The sequence below is a fragment of the Puma concolor genome, chromosome D2, assembly GCF_028749965.1.
Source record: "Puma concolor isolate L17-30 chromosome D2, mPumCon1.1.hap2, whole genome shotgun sequence".
Lineage (NCBI taxonomy): Eukaryota > Metazoa > Chordata > Mammalia > Carnivora > Felidae > Puma > Puma concolor.
Genome location: NC_141677.1, coordinates 61,854,785 through 61,872,337, shown reverse-complemented (window position 1 = coordinate 61,872,337; position 17,553 = coordinate 61,854,785). Strand labels below are relative to the sequence as shown.

Below are 17,553 nucleotides of genomic sequence, written 5' to 3'. Positions count from 1 at the left end.
TACTGTGTTCCTTCTGCAAAGAATGCTTCTTCTCACCTTTTGCCTTCATCGTGTCCTTGCTTGACTCTACAATTTAAAATGAGTCCACTGGGGCGCCTGGGTGGCGCAGTCGGTTAAGCGTCCGACTTCAGCCAGGTCACGATCTCACGGTCCGGGAGTTCGAGCCCCACGTCAGGCTCTGGGCTGATGGCTCAGAGCCTGGAGCCTGTTTCCGATTCTGTGTCTCTCTCTCTCTCTGCCCCTCCCCCGTTCATGCTCTGTCTCTCTCTGTCCCAAAAATAAAAAAAAAAACAAAAAAAAAAAAAACGTTGAAAAAAAAATTAAAAAAAAAAATAAAAACAAAAAAAAAACAAAAAAATAAAATAAAATGAGTCCACCATCTTATTCTTTTGAAGCACCTTGATCTTTCCCTTCCATTGACCTTATAGAATCAGATATTTCTGTGCCTGTGTTTTCAGTGTCTCTCTCTAATGCCTAAGGGGAGGGACACTATCTGTTCCACACAACTTCCTTGGCATCTGGTACAGTCCTTGGCATGTAGTAGGCCTTAAATAGAAAATACAACTGATGAGGGGCACCTGGGTGGCTCAGTCAGTTAAGCGTCCGACTTTGGCTCAGGTCATGATTTCACAGTTTGTGAGTTTGAGCCCCGCGACAGACTCTGTGCTGACAGCTCACAGCCTGCTTTGGATTCTCTGACTCCCTCTCTCTCTGGCCCTCCCCCACTTGTACTCTGTCTCTCTCCCAAAAATAAAGTCGAACACTGAAAAAATAAAAATAAATAAAAAGTATATACAACTGACAAAAAAAATAGCTCCTTTCCTTCAAGTCCTCTCTTCTTTAAAATGGATCCTTGGAGGCTCAAGAGGCTACAGCATGCAAACCAGTGCTGGTTAGGGTGTTCCTGGAGGCTCGCTCAGCTGCAGGAAATTCTGCAAGGCTCACCACTTCTCTGAGCCCATATTCCCATCTGAAAAGTGGTGGCAATACTAATATCTTCCTCATCAGGCCACCTACTGAGGAGGTTAAATAAGAGAATGCAAGTGCCTAGGATAGCTTGGTGCGTAATAGCTACTGTTCTATTCACTTACTTTAAATTATAAAAAAGCAAGTGAAAAAAACAGGGGGACCTCAACAGGAAAAGACTGAACTGTAAGAATAACTTTAACCTTAGAAAAGGTAGAAGAAGGCAAAAACTCAAGAAAATGCCATAATTCATTGAGATTCTGTATATAAAACCTGACCAGCTGTCAATATCTGGAAAAGTCTGACTTCAGGCAGCAGGCTGTGTCCCTCACCACTTCCAACTTCAGAGCCAAGAAGCATGATGGATGTGTTCCTGTGCTAACTATAAGCCATATGAGACACTGTATAAGGGCCTATTCTCTTCCTAGCCCCAAATGTATGCCATTTAACATGTATTAACGATCTCTCTTACGCCAAAAACCTAAGAAAGGGGACCAATTCTCAAGGACTCAGGAGGGTACTTTGTCGTTATAAAAACAATTTTATATAACAACTATTCTGTTGTTTGTTGAAAACAAAAGCATTTACTACACAATCACAACAGTATCATTCTAATAATATAACCACTCATCTCCACAGCTATTAACATGTAAAATGTTCATTTCACCTAACCCAGCAATCGTGCTTCTAGGAATTCATCCCACAGAAATTCTTAGGCAAGAGTATAAAGACACACATACATGTGTGCTCACTGCAGGTTTGTGGTAGGGAAAATTGGAAATCACCCAAATGTCCAATAATGGGAGACTAGTTAAAAAAAAGTGCAGTGTAGGGCGCCGGGTGGCTCCACTGGTTGAGCTCTGACTCTTGATTTCAGCTCAGGTCGTGACCTCAGGGTCGTGGGATAGAGTCCCCATCAGGGCTCTGTACTGACAACTCAGGGTCTGGAGACTGCTTCAGATTCTGTGTCTTCCTCTCTCTGCCCCTCCCCTGCTCATGCTCTGTCTGTCTGTCTGTCTCTCTCTCAAAAATAAATAAACATTAAAAAAAATTTTTAAAAGAAAGAACATACTAACATAGGAAGATGTTCAAAGATAAAGTAAAACAAGCAAGCTGAAAAACACTATGAAAAGTATGGTCCACTTTTATAAAATAATGACGATTCTATATGGATCTATGCTTTGAAAAGAAAATTTGGAAACAGGATAACCAACATTTTCTCAGGAGGGAGATGAATTATGAAGGATTTTCACTTTCTGGGTCATAAATCTCTACGTTTCAGTTTTCATAATGAGCAAGTATTTCTTTTATAAATGGGAAAAGGAAAGAAAATATAAAAAAAAAAAAAAGAAGTCTCTGTTGGCCTTAGTCTGTCAATACCACAGAGTTCAAACAGCTACCGGCTCTGATAACTCAGGACGCTCCACTGTGCTGCCCTGTCCCCCCGCTTGGGTCCGAATCACAAATTGAGCAGACTCAGCACATGTCATGAGGTTGCCATTAAACAGCAGCAAGTGAAGGCACTTGAATTTCCACAGTGTCAGTTACAAGGTTGGGGGGCCATGTTTCTCCTAAAACTCAAGTGAAATTGCCTCGGAATCTGTGGTTAAGGCCCACCAATGGCAGAACAGGGAGCAGACAGCCTCTCCAGCAGAATTCTGAAGCGCAGCTTGGAAATCAAGCCCTGCTGAGTTGGGGAATGGTTTCTCTTTAATGAAACCCAGAGGGTAGGGGGCAGGGGAGCAGTCACTGGCAATCTGAGAAGAAGGAATAAGCTGATCATAAAATTAAAAGGGAATGGGAAGTAAGAGAAACTGGCTGCAAAGTGGGAAGGAAAGAAGCTGAAGTGTCTGCTGGTAGTTCCTGATGGATGTACTACAGAACTTACCAAATGATTCATGCCGGAGGCTGGATTTGATTCTAAATCTCCTGTAGCAGGTGAAACGACAGCTCCCCTGTCCTTGTGACTAGAACATTCTCTTTCCACTTGATACTTTAGTACTGGCCAAGTGTCCTGATCAATATGCAAGGGTCCTCTGACCCCAGGCCGGGAAAGGGCTCCTTGGGTGGGAGTGCAGATACTGTTTTGCCCACCTGGAGCCATTCCCTTCCTTATTAACAGAACTCCAATTTTCTTCCTCTGCCTTTCCTTGGCTGGCCCCTCAGGGCACCAGGGCCCATCCCAGCCCTAGGAGGTGGATACTGATTTGTAAACCAACACGATTGCACCTTCCTGACATAACCCTAGCCAAGGAGATGTAAGGGGAGATCAATGAGGGCAGTTCTATGCAGTTGTTTGGTCTTTAAAAGAGACACGGGGCAGAAGTGTCTCTTTTACTGCTTATAGACTCTGTCAAATGTGATTCCAGGATGCTAGAGATAATGGTAGCCATCTTTGGACTATGAAGGAACCAGTTTTTTTTTTTTTTTAATTTTTTTTTTTCAACGTTTTTTATTTATTTTTGGGACAGAGAGAGACAGAGCATGAACAGGGGAGGGGCAGAGAGAGAGGGAGACACAGAATCGGAAACAGGCTCCAGGCTCCGAGCCATCAGCCCAGAGCCTGACGCGGGGCTCAAACTCACGGACCGCGAGATCGTGACCTGGCTGAAGTCGGACGCTTAACCGACTGCGCCACCCAGGCGCCCCTGAAGGAACCAGTTTAAAAAGGCAAGCCAAAGTGCTGAGTAAGGCAGAGCAGGAAGTCAGAAGGAACTCAGGTCCTAAACAACTTCACTGAACAAAGAACAACCAACCCAGGAACTGCCCCGCTTCTAGATGACTTGTAAGACAAGTGCCATTATTGTTAGGCCATTTTACTCAGGATGTTCTATTACCTGTGGTCAAAACCATCCCCAACAGATACAACAAGGCAGAACAAAAGGCACCCGCTCAATCTATGCACTCTCTAATGATTGGACTTCCAAGCATAACTGTACACCAAGATTACTAGGTAACAGATATCCCTGTGGCCCATGAGAGCCACTGATTTTGCCTACCCAGAACTATACCTAATCTTTTTCTTCTAGGAGTTGCTCTTTGCTTTAGAAGACTTCTTTCCTTCTCCATGAGGTTGGAAGTGAGGAGAGGGGAGAAGCTTAAACATAAATTCTGGTGCTCCATCTCAACCACCACCAACAACCAGGGTGGTCACATGGCCCGGGCAGAACTAATCTGAGTCCTTCCCCAAGACTGATGTAGGAATGTTGGAAGAAAAAAGCCTCCTACCTGCTGGGACTACAAACTGAGAGAACCAGGAACTAACTGGTGGTGTTCAATTTTCCTGGAATGTAGGGAGAGTCAGTCTATAGTACAAGACCAGGGGCGCCTGGGTGGCGCAGTCGGTTAAGCATCCGACTTCAGCCAGGTCACGATCTCGCGGTCCGTGAGTTCGAGCCCCGCGTCGGGCTCTGGGCTGATGGCTCAGAGCCTGGAGCCTGTTTCCGATTCTGTGTCTCCCCCTCTCTCTGCCCCTCCCCTGTTCATGCTCTGTCTCTCTCTGTCCCAAAAATAAATAAAAAACGTTGAAAAAAAAAATTAAAAAAAAAAAAAGACCAATACGTGAATCAGAGCCTTGAGGACACTGTTTGAACAGATAGATCAAGCCATGCCTGAAACCCTGGACATCCCATTTTCCTGAGCCATAAAGTCTGCTATTGTTTAAGGTAGTTTGAGTTGGGTTTCTGTCATTTTCTTTTTATTTTTTTTTATTTTTTTTTAATGTTTATTTATTTTTGAGACAGAGACAGAATGCGAGTAGGTTACGGGCAGAGAGAGAGACACACACACACAGAATCCGAAGCAGGCTCCAGGCTCTGAACTGTCAGCACAGAGCCTGACACGGGGCTCGAACGCATGAGCTGTGAGATCATGACCTGAGCTGAAGTCGGACGCTCAACAGACTGAGCCACCCAGGTGCCCCTGTCATTTTCTGATAACTAGAAGCAACCCGACTAAAATAAACACTAACCTGCCCCACCCCTACGGCTTGAATCCTTCACCTTCTCTGGATATTCTTTCCCAGGCCTCTCTCATTTCTACTTCCTTTTTGCTACAGCTCAACTTCCCACCTCTGAGCAAACCAACCAACCGTCCTTCGGCTAAGTTGCAGGACCATTCTGAGTCATTCTTCAGAGCTGGCTTCAGAGGCAGCCTCACACGGCCCCACAACTGGGTGTGTGCTCTGCACCCACCACCACACTCCCTAGAGCTTTGTCCCTCTTTCCCTTGCCTATCAAGTGCCCTGATGCTACGTCCAAGGCTGTGGATGCTATTTAGACCTGGAAAAGCAGGTCTAAGCATTCCACTTACTTGATGACGCTGCTCAGCATGTTCTCACATGCAAATGGGTGGAGTGCTCCATATAAAGTCACTGAGTTTAAGGTAGGCAGCACAGGTGAGGCAAAACCATCAAGCAGAATTATATTGTTAGTTACACACGTAGGTATATCTGTGTACACATCAAACCTAAAATATGTGTTCTGTATGACAGCATATGTGTAACCCTTGTAGAGGGTAACCACTCAGGGCCAGAGCAATGCCCACTCACTACAAGGGAGGTTCTCTGCAGCATCAAAAGAAGGCTCTGAGAAATCCTGAAAGGCCTAAACTCAGTCTTACAAAACAGTTACAATAGGGGCAATTATTCACACTAAAAAGATTTGGGGAGCTTGGGTGGCTCATTCAGTGGTTAAGTGTTTGACTCTTGATTTAGGCTCAGGTCATGATCTGACAGGTTCATGAGTTTGGGCCCCACGTGGGGCTCCACCTCGGCGCTAACAGTAAGGGAAGCTGCTTGGGATTCTTTCTCTCTCCCTCTCTCTCTGCCCCTCCCTGGCTCGTGCTCGCTAGGGCATGTGCACATGCATGTTCTCACTCTTTCTCAAAATAAATAGACTTAAAAAACATAAAAATAAAATAAAAGATTCTTCACCTAATAAAAGGAATTACTACAAGGCCCCATTAAACTGCATGGGCTCTATTGCACTTAGAATACGAATTGATCTGTATAAGATTTTACAGGTACTGTCAACTACATAAATCAAGGAGCCAGAGTTAAACTGAATTTGTTTTTTCGTTGTATATGATGAACACAAGGTAATTTATTTGTACCACTATTATTGATTCTCTTTGTGGCAGAAAGATAATGGCATCAAATATCATCATATCAGCTGAGACAAGCATCTGATTCAGGGACAAGCAAGTCACTTCCTTCCTAACAGGGTTTTGCTGTCAAATGGCATCTTTATTGTCATTGCAAAGAAAGATCAAGGTACCGACCTTCTCCATCCATATAGTTTTTAATAAAAATATTAATAATATTATATATTTATAGTAATTATAAATTATATATCAATTATAAATTTATATATATTTATATTATATATAATAAATATATAATAACTACAATATTATTAATATTACAGCTAACACTTACATAGTTCTTACTATATATATCAGGTACCATTCTAAACGCTTTAGAGGTATTAGCTCATTTCATCCCCTCAATAACTTCATGTGTAGTTACTATTATTACCCGTCCTTTACAGATGAGTAAATGGGTTACACTGCCCAAAGTCAGGAGGTAGTAACTGACAAAGCGAAGAATGAAGGCAGTGGATCAGGGGCCCAGGGGCCATGCTCTTAACTGTCATACTAGGCTGTCCCCTTGACCTGGCAGTCACACACAGGATGGCGAACAGTACTCTTGGTTTAGGAGCAGAGGAGTGGAAATGGGAGCTCCTTAGCTTAGTACCAACAAGTTAAGGCATATGGCGCTCAGGACTTGTATTATGCAGTGAAATGGGGGGAAAAAAGGAAAGAAAAGAAAAGAACAAGGGACGGTGATTAAAAGGAGGCTCAAGGTAGGTTTCTGGAGAACTAGCCTGTTTCTTGATTTAGGTGCTGGTTATATGGGTGTGTTCAGTTTGTGAAAAGTCATCAAGCTGTAATTTTTTTTTTTTTTAATTTTTTTTTCAATGTTTATTTATTTTTGGGACAGAGAGAGACAGAGCATGAACGGGCGAGGGGCAGAGAGAGAGGGAGACACAGAATCGGAAACAGGCTCCAGGCTCTGAGCCATCAGCCCAGAGCCCGACGCGGGGCTCGAACTCACGGACCGTGAGATCGTGACCTGGTTGAAGTCGGACGCTTAACCGAATGCGCCACCCAGGCGCCCCAAGCTGTAATTTTTATATACATTTTTTCATGAATGAAAAGTTAAAGGGTGGAAGGACGGATTTAAGAGGATTTTGGTGATATCATGAATGGTTTCTGCTCGCTCTGTTTTTCAAATGTTCCAGAGTGATAGAGTGAGACATGATGGAGCTCACAGGCCATGTGAACCAGTGGATTCATCCACAGTCTCCAATCTCATTGCCCAGCCTGAGACATCTAGCGACCCAGACAGCAGCTGAGCCACAGGAAACACAGCCTCATGGTTAAGAGAATGGCATTAAGAACTAACCTGCCTGCGTTCAAATCCTGCTTTGCATCTCCTAGATGTGTGATCTTGCACATGCTACTTCACTTTTCCATACTGTCTTGCTCTCTGCAACTGTAAAGCTGGTATAACAGTGCCTAACTCATGGGGCTTCACTACATATTCAGTGAGCATCTGTAATCGTGGCTGGTACATGGAACACACAACTAAATGTAAGCTCTTGTCCTTACCATTTAGGCACATAGCCACGGTCTCCAACCTTATATCGGTTACCATATACTTTTAAAAGTCATTTTCCCATTATTTAAATAATTTATTATTCCCTGCCATGTTCCAAAAAGAATTTCAGCTAGACTTGTTTTAGCTATTATTTAAGTAGTATTATCATATTACACAAAATCTGGAAAACAGAAAATCAAGTATCACACTTTTAGGAGTGTAGTCATCCTGCTGCTGCTGTGCAATGCCTGAAGTGATCTGAAGTCACATTAAAGACACCATGAAAGGGGCCACTGGTCCAGAAGGGACCGTGGAACATACACCAGCCAGAGTACACTCAAGGAACAGCCTCAACTTTTATTTAAAAAATTTCAGTCACATAGAAAAGTTAGGTCAGTATGGTGAATACCCATATACCCTTCACCTAGATTCACCAGGGTCATTAATATTTTGCTACATTTGCTTTCTCTTCTCTCTCCACACACTATTTTTTCGCCTAATCATTTGAAACTTAAGTTGTAGAATTTGTGTCATTTTATTCATGAGTACTTCAGCTTTTATCTCCTAAGAACAAGCACATTATCCCATATAACCATTATATTATATCACACCCAAGCAATTTCACAGTTGTATGATACTTTTATCTAATATACAGCCTATATTTATACTTTTCCAATGGACCTAAAAATATCCTTTTTTTCCCCAATACAGGGTCTAATCAAGGATCAAAGTGCATTAAAAAAAATGTTTTTAATGTTTATTTTTGAGAGACAGAGAAAGAGAGACAGAACGAGTGGGTGAGGGGCAGAGAGAGAGGGAGGCAGAAGATCTGAAGCAGGCTCCACGGCGACAGCAGACAGTCCAACGAGGGGCTTGAACTCACGAACCATGAGATCATAGCCTGAGCCCAAGTCAGAGATGTTTAACCAACTAAGTTACCCAGGTACACCCCCTGTTTTTTAAAAAAATTTTAAATGAAAAGTTCATTTAAACTGTTATGTGTCAGGGCGCCTGGGTGGCTCAGTAGGTTGAGCATCTGACTTCAGCTCAGGTCATGATCTTGCAGTTCGTGGGTTCGAGCCCCGTGTTGGAACCTGTGTTGACAGCTTGTAACCTTTAGATTCTGTGTCTCCTTCTCTCTGTTCCTCTCCTGCTCACGCTCTGTCTCTATCTCTCAAAAATAAATAAAGATTAAAAAAAAAAACAACTGGGGCATCTGGGTGGCTCAGTTGGTTAAGTGGCCGACTTCGGCTCAGGTCATGATCTCGTGGTCCGTGAGTTCGAGCCCCAAATCGGGCTCTGTGCTGACAGCTCAGAGCCTGGAGCCTGTTTCAGATTCTGTGTCTCCCTCTCTCTGACCCTCCCCTGTTCATGCCCTGTCTCTCCCTGTCTCAAAAATAAATAAAACGTTAAAAAAAATTTTTTTTTAAGTAAAAAAAAAAAAAAAAACTGTTATGTGTCCTTTAATCTAGTATAGACCCCGACCCCTGCCCTTGTATTATCTTGCATAGCATTGACATTTTTGAAGGGTCCAGAAAGTTGTCTTGTAAAATATTCCTATCATCTAGATTTGTCTGACTGTTTGCTCATGATTCAACATAGGTGAAACATTTTTGTAAAAGTGCTACACACTTGATATTTTAATGATTATTTTTTAATGTTTATTTATTTTTGAGAGAGAGACAGCACAAGTGGGGGAGGGACAGAGAGAGAAGGCGACAGAGGATCCAAAGTGGGCTCCGTGCTGAGAGCAAAGAGATGAAAACAGGGCTCAAACTCACGAACTGCAAGATCATGACTTGAGCCAAAGTCAGGCGCTTAACCGACTGAGTCACCCAGGCACCTCCCCCACCACCGTTGATGTTTTATACTTCACACTGTCACACATAAAAAGGTACATAAAGGGGCGCCTGGGTGGCGCAGTCGGTTAAGCGTCCGACTTCAGCCAGGTCACGATCTCGCGGTCCGTGAGTTTGAGCCCCGCGTCGGGCTCTGGGCTGATGGCTCAGAGCCTGGAGCCTGTTTCCGATTCTGTGTCTCCCTCTCTCTCTGCCCCTCCCCCATTCATGCTCTGTCTCTCTCTGTCCCAAAAATAAATAAATGTTGAAAAAAAAATTTAAAAAAGGTACATAAATAATAATTTATTTCACTATTAGTATTGCTATGTTCTAGCATTTGGTTAAGGTGATCCAACAAATCTTGTCACTGTAAACGTATTTTTCTCTATAACAAATATGTAAACTGTGGAGGGTTTCTCTGAGTCCCTGAGAATATCTTGCTCCCCAACAATCTTTTTATCCAATGGTTTTAAGCAACTGTTGATGATCTGCCTGAACCGATGATCACATTAGTGGTTCAAAATGGTCACTAGTGATGTTTACTGTGTGAGTGAAATGAACCACTGCAGGTTAAATCTTACTTTTCCACTTACTTGCACTATTACTTCAGAACTATAAAGGAGAACTATTTCAGAAGTTCATCTGCTTGATTCCTCCTGACAGTGATTCATAATACCCATTTTTACCTTTCTCTGATCTCTATCTACCCAAACAGGTACATTAAATGGAAACAAACATAAATGCACTGGCTTAAGCAGTGGGCAGGGAATTACCTGTCTATACAAGCAAGACCTAGTTTTTAGAGCCCCCTTTCCTACAGCAGATCAAATTCCCCATCAAGAAAAGTCTATTTTTCCAAAGGCAGGTTTTTTTTTTCTAATGTTTATTTATTTTTGAGAGAGAGTGGGGTCTGAGGATCCCAAGCAAGCTCTGCACTGACAACAGCAAGTCCAATGCAGGGCTCAAACTTGCCAACCGTAAGATCACCACCCAAGCCGAAGTCTGATGTTCAACAGACTGAGCCAACCAGGTGCCCCTCCAAAGACAGTTCTGTATTAGAGTCAGCCTCAGGCATCCCAAGAAGGGAAAGAGGGAGGACACAAAGTGTTCAGGCAATAGACTCTTGGCACAATTTTATTTTATTTTGTTATTATTATTTTTTTAATTTATTTTGAGAGAGAGAGTGAGAGCAGAGAAGGCGCAGACAGAGAGGGAGAGAGAAAAGATCCCAAGCTGGCTCCACACTGTCAGCACAGAGCCCAACATGGGGCTTGATCTCACAAACTGTGAGATCATGACCTGAGCCAAAATCAAGAGTTGGATGCTTAACCGACTGACCCACCCAGGCACCCCTCCTGGCACAACTTAAAAGATTCTGCAAACCACATTAGGACAGTACCAAATCACATGGTCCACTGCTTCAAGCAGGCTGCTCCCCCTTCCCCTGTGAATGTTACTTCTTCCTGGTCAACCATCCTTTAGAACCCAAACATCATCCCCAGACCAGCTGCATTAGAATCCCTTGGGAAGCTGATTAAGAAACAGATGCCTCAGTCTCATCTCTGATCGATCAACTGAATCACAGCCATGCAGGGGGTCTGGGAATCCGTGTGTGGACAAACTCCCCAGAGGATCTCATGAGCAGCCAGGTTTGGGAACCCTTGCTTAGAAAAGGGCCTCCTATAGTCTCCCAAAGGGGACTATCCTATAGGACACACAATGGTAGATAGTAGTTAAGGATCAGTCCCATTATGTGACAGTCACCCTGCCAACAACTGACCTCAGGGGTCTGGAACAAGGACAGATGAGTGCAACCTAAAGGATCTATCGCACCTCCAATTTATAACGTACTTAAAGCTGTGGGGGGGAAGTCACTCTACTTATTAGAGAAGCTGCCAGATCTATGGTTCTCCAAATTTAGTCTCTACCAGAAGCATCTGGGAACATCACCTCTAAAAGACTGAGTCAGAGGTCTCCTTGGGGCCTACGAATATGTGTTTGTAACAAGCTCTCTAGGTGCTTCTGATGCAGGGGATCCAAGGACCACACTTTGAGAGACCCTGGCCTAGATGCTGCTCATTTATGGCAGCCAAAGAGCAAATGAGTTGGACAAAAAAGTCTTGGCCTTCATCTGAAGGCTACTTACCAAACCCAAGAAACAAAATCGAGGTCATATGGGAAATGTTTCTCAGCAATTAATTAGCCGCACAGAAACATTCAGATGTTAAGAAACCCTTCATAAAAGGTACTAAATTTTGCTCTAACGTTTCATCCCACTGAAAGACTATAGGCAAGCTGAGCTAAGAGCGGGAGACCAAGGTGCCAGCACAATGTCCCCACTTCAGGTACCATGTTAGCAGTCTCCAGAGGGGCAGTAGGAGCACAGGACCATCCCCTGGAAGCCACTTGAATCATGTGAATCAAATTTTTCTGTCAAGGTCCTGCCTGATTCCAGCTTCCCCTTTACACTCTGAGGGAGCAAACTCTTGGCAATTCTCTCTCTCTGCCACACCCTCTACTGTTAATCCAAGCCTTAACCAAGATTAACACATGAGCTTGTAACCCCAGAAATAGAGATGGCTAGGCCACTGGCAGCATGGAGCAGGGACCATGCTAATTATGGGAAATGGGACAGACAGAGAAAGAGCTAGTCAGTTTCATGCTGAGTTGGAATTTGGCTCACTGGGCATCAGAAGAATGGCTGGCAGTCTGCAACAAGGGCTCAGGGTATTAGAATAGTGGCAGGAACCAATCTTCGACAAAGCAGGAAAGAATATCCAGTGGGAAAAAGACAGTCTCTTTGGCAAATGGTCTTGGGAAAACTGGACAGTGACATGCTGCAGAATGAACCTGGACCACTTTCTTACGCCATATACAAAAATAAACTCAAGATGATGAAAGACCTAAATGTAAGACAGGAAACCATCGAAATCCTAGAGGAGAGCAACCTCTTTGACCTTAGCTGCAACAACTTCTTACTAGACATGTCTCCAGAGGCAAGGGAAACAAAGGCAAAAATGAACTACTGGGACCTACCTCATCAAGATAAAAAGCTTCTGCACAGTGAAGGAAACAATAAAACTAAAAGGCAACGATGGAACGGGAGAAGATATTTGCAAATGACATATTGGATAAAGGGTTTGTATCCAAAATCTATAAAAAAACTTACCAAACTCAACAACCAAAAAACAAAGAATCCAGTGAAGAAATGAGCAAAAGACATGAACAGACACTTTTCTAAAGAAGACATCCAGATGGCTGATAGACACATGAAAAAATGCTCAACATCACCCATCATCAGGGAAATACAAATCAAAACCACAATGAGATGCCACCTCACATCTGTCAGAATGGCTAAAATTAACAACTCAGGAAACAACAGATGTTGGCAAGGATGTGGAAAAAGGGAAACACTTTTGCACTGCTGGTGGGAATGCAAACTGGTGCAGCCACTCTGGAAAACAGTATGGAGGTTCCTCAAAAAATTAAAAATAGAGCTAAACTATGACCCAGCAATTGCACTACTAGGTATTGATCCAAAGGATACAAAAATGCTGTTTTGAAGGGGCACATGCACCCCAGTGTTTATAGCAGCATTATCAACAATAGCCAAATTATGGAAAGAGCCTAAATGTCCATCGACTGACAAATGGATAAAGAAGATGTGGTATATATATTCACAATGGGGTATTACTCAATAATCAGAAGGAATGAGAGCTTGCCATTTGCAATGTGGATAGAACTAGAATGTATTATGCTAAGCAAAATAAGTCCGTCAGAGAAAGATAAGTACAATACGATTCCACTCATATGTGGAATTTTAGAAACAGGACAGATGAACTTAGGGGAAAGGAAGGAAAAATAAGATAAAAACATAGAGGGAAGCAAACCATAAGAGACCTTTAAATACAGAGAACAAACTGAGGTTGCTAGTGGGGTGTTGGGGTGGGGGATAAATGAGTGACGGGCTAAATGAGTGACAGGCGTTAAGGAGGGCACTTGTTGGGATGAGTGCTGGGTATTATATATAAGTGATGAATCACTAAATTCTACTCCTGAAATCACTATTACACTATATGTTAACTAACTTGAATTTAAATAAAATTAAAAAAAAAAAAAAAAAAACTGTGGCAGGAACTCCCACTTGCTGCTGGAGGTCAGAGCAGCATATCCTTCTCTTCCCTGACCCAGGTAGCTTCCCACCCAGGAAACTCCAGGCAAAACAAGCCACCTTCATAGCACAAATGGGGTATGGTAGTCCCAGGAAAGGTCACTCCACAGCTATCAAAATATACCTATGAGTTCCCCTTTAAAGCCAACCAGGCTTATGGCAAAAGAACCCCCACACCCACCAGCTCGTGGGGCTCTTACCTGACTGGAACACGTATCTGGCCAAGCCCTGCATTAGCTCTGCTGGCCATGTTGGGGGGGCAGACTCTCCTGTTTCTCTCTTCAGACGAAATGTCAATTCAAAGCCAAAACCACTAGGTCCGTCTGTTCCTGTAAATCTGAAAGGAATAAAAAGCAAATGTTTTTAGTTCAACTACCTTAAGAAAACACTGTTTTTAAAGTTCATTAAAGTTCTCCCCTATTTTTGGTGGCCTCGGCATCCAAACCCCTTAATCAGAGGACTCTCCCTCAATAGCCTGCAAGGAGCCACAATACTAGTCTTGCCCTCCAGCCAGCCACAGTACATGGGTATGACCTTGGCCCAGCCAATCAAATTCCCCTGGTGGCACTCTAAATTATGAGTTCCACATTTTGTGGCTCTGGAACATTCCTCTGTGTGATTAAGGCTCCATTACTGAAAATCTTCCTTATTCACACTCCTTATTCCTTTGAACTGTTATTAAGTACCTACTTAGTTAGCTAAGGATACAATCCTACTGTATGCTCTGTGAGGATGAGATCCTTTCTCCACTCTCATCTGTACTCTGTCCCACAAGGGTACATACAATCTTTGAGCTGGGCTGGCTGGTCTCCAAACTCAGCAGTTGTGGACACATCCCCAGGCAGATTCCAAATACTGGGAAGGCCTGTATTCTTCCTGAAACCCAGCAAGCCACATGCACTCATCGATCGGCACATGCTCTTCCTGAAAACTGGCACCCTGTGTATACCTGTCAATCACTAGAATACGGGGGAAGTATGGTTTGCTCCCACTGCTCATCCCCAGGTGGCCAAGAGTGATGACAGTTACTGCCTCTGTGGCCACACTCATCACAGTGATGATGAGGCAAGGGAAGAATGCCTGCCTCTGATGGCTAGGAAACACTCAGGGGCCCCAAGTCTTCAGGGAAGCCCCTGAAATGGACTTCTGCCAGAGAAGAAAACAATGTAGATGTGATAGCAAGGCCTGGCTGGGGAGTGGCATGCCCCCTTATGTGAGGGAAGAGTCCAGGGAAGAGTTCCTGAGAGCTCAGGAGGCTTGCCAGCATGGGAAGGGTTAAAAGTTAAACTATGTTCATGATATAATTTCCAGTAATTATATCTTGTACAAACATGAGCCACAATGATTATACACATGTAAACTCCTCAGCAGACAAATACAAACCATAAACTAAGATGACAGCCAGCACCTCCTTGCTAGACAAGCTACCGGAACAGGCAGTCGGCGGCAAGAATTCTGAAGGGAGGGTGATGATGTCCAACCCTGGAATCCTGTGTGGCACCTTTCGTTCATCATCATCCTCATCAGCCTCAAGAGGCCAGGCCAGGAGACTGGACAAAAAGAGAGTCCAACGTCTCCGAACCTCAGACACCTTGCTTGTGTGCCTGGGTGAGCTCAGCCGTCCTGCACTTGCTGCACCAGGGAGATCACCTCTGAGAAGCCACATCCTCCAAAGGAATGAAAAGGAATCCGTCCTTAAAGTTGTCATGCTTGTGCCTAATTACATCTAAAGGAGGTGTCCATGGTTTGCAACGTGGGAGACAGAATCCATTTTGAGGGTACACACCTAGAATTTCAGAGACCAGACTAGAAGTTGTTCGGCAGGACACAGTATGAGCTATTTTCTTCCCCCGATGAGCTGTCAGGTTTAGGGGCAATTTGATGCAGGGGGGCTGAGGGAATAGCTAAGCAAGCAGAGGCCGGGAAAGCCACCTCCCTGCGGCTGTAAGCGTGAGAGGAGTGTGAAAATCCGAGGTAAGGCAAGACTGACTCAGAGTTAAAACTCCACCAAAGAAGATGGGTCACTAGGCCAAAGGGAAGATTTCAAGAAGCCTCCAATTAGAAGCAGCTTTGTAAAATGTATTAGACCATTATTCCAGGGCTTTCATCTTGGGCCAAGAAAAATACATGATTTCTAACCACAAAAACTTGAGAAACAGACAAAAAGAACATGTTCCTCAGGCTGCGCGATGGGGAGAACTCTCCGATGCAGAGAGAAATCATATGCATCCAAGCAACACCACCTCTCTAAGGAGGTTGTGCACACACACATGCACGTTGGGGCGTGCATGTGCGCACGTGCACATGTCCACCATCTGCCTGCACGAAGGGTGCTTTCTGGGCCAACTCTGTGGTAGGCAGGCCAGCCCTCACTTGGTTGGCTGGGAAGGACAGGCCGGCCAGATGGTGTCCACCTGCATTTGATTACCACCCACCAGGCTGGCTGGAGGCAACCTCTAAACTCTGAAACATGCGTTTGGAATGGCCCAGCCTCAGGATAAACACACAACCTGGAGCCTGTCAGAAGGTCTCTTTTTCAAAGCAGACTGCCGAGGCAATAGCCAAGTGACAAGGTCATTCAGTCTTTAAAGTCCCCCGGAGAGGCCTGGCTTGGTGTGGACTTCCTCACGTGAGCGCTTCTCCAGCCAAACCGGTTTTGTCTGACCAGAGGACGAAGCCCCTCCTAGGGGGTGGCTGTCTCTCACATACTCTGAGAAAGAAAAGCATGAGAGGAAACTGGCACACGCTGCAGGAGGAGGAGGGAGTTGGGTCAGAGCAAAGAATGTTTCTAACACAGAAGGCTGCTAAAATACTAGCTGGTGGTAAAGAGGGCCAGTGGAATTTCTTCCTACGGAGATTTTAAAGGAATACAATACAGACTCTCCCCAATCTGGTAGGAGGGGGTGAGGGGTTCTAACAGTCTTGTTGCAGAAGGATGGTTGAGACCGTTTTCAGCTGAAGAACTTCAGATCCTGCTCACTGAGGTCCCCAGGGGAGAGGCTGGCTTTGTCCCAGCAGTTTGGTGAGCCTAAGGACGGATGTGGCAGCCTCAAGAGTAACACCAACCTGTGCACAGAGAGAACCTGTGCCTTTAATCCCAGACACAGCTGCCTGGCACTGGAAATCTGCCCCAAAAGCCTGCCCCAAGCACCAGGATTAAGAAGGTATCAGTCAGCCTCCAAAAGGCCAGAATGACCACTAACACCAGGCAGAAGATGAGCAGGACCAGGAGACACTTTCTGGAGCAAACACAGCAGCTGGGGTGGGCAGAAAAGAGCTGACCTAAAAGCTGGCATCTCATGCTCAACACTGTTAGTTAATAGGGAAATTCAAATCAAAACCACACTCAGGTACCACTTCATATCCTCTAGGATGACTAAAATAAAAGACAAGAACAAGTCTTGACAAGGATGTGGAGAAACTGGAACTCTCACACGCTGCTGGTCAGAATGTAAAATGGCAGAGCTACTTTGTAAGACAGTTTAGCAGGTCCTCCTAAAGTTAAACATAAACTTGCCAGAGGACCCAGAAGCTCCACTCCTAGGTGTACACCCAAGAGATGGAAAATATATGTTTATACAAAAACTTGTACATTAACGTTCACAGTAGCATTATTCGTAATAGCCACGGAAAGTGGAAGCAACCCAATGTATCAATGGATGGACAAACAAAATGTAGTATATTCATACAATGGAATAAAGAAGAATGACGTACCGATACAACACAGATGAACCCTGAAAACATGATGCTAAGTGAACAAAGCCAGATACAAGAAGCCACATAGTGTATGATTCCATTTATACAGAATGTCCAGAATAAACAAATCCAGAGACAGAAAGTAGATTAGTGGTTGCCAGGAGTTAGGGGGAGTAGAGAATGGGGAGTGACTGCTAATGGGTACAGTTTCTTTTTAGGGT

The 17,553-nt window shown here is 44.1% G+C and overlaps 1 protein-coding gene across 6 annotated transcripts in view; it reads right to left on the bottom strand.

The window, feature by feature from the left end:
• The window catches only part of SUFU (SUFU negative regulator of hedgehog signaling), a 125,499-nt gene that overhangs the window by 74,934 nt on the left and 33,012 nt on the right, over positions 1 to 17,553 (bottom strand). For all 6 annotated transcript variants that reach the window (XM_086680730.1, XM_086680734.1, XM_086680731.1 and 3 more), the window contains exon 3: positions 13,837 to 13,973. In XM_086680730.1, coding sequence (XP_086536856.1) covers positions 13,837 to 13,973 — 137 coding nt within the window. The remainder of the gene's footprint in view (positions 1 to 13,836; positions 13,974 to 17,553) is intronic.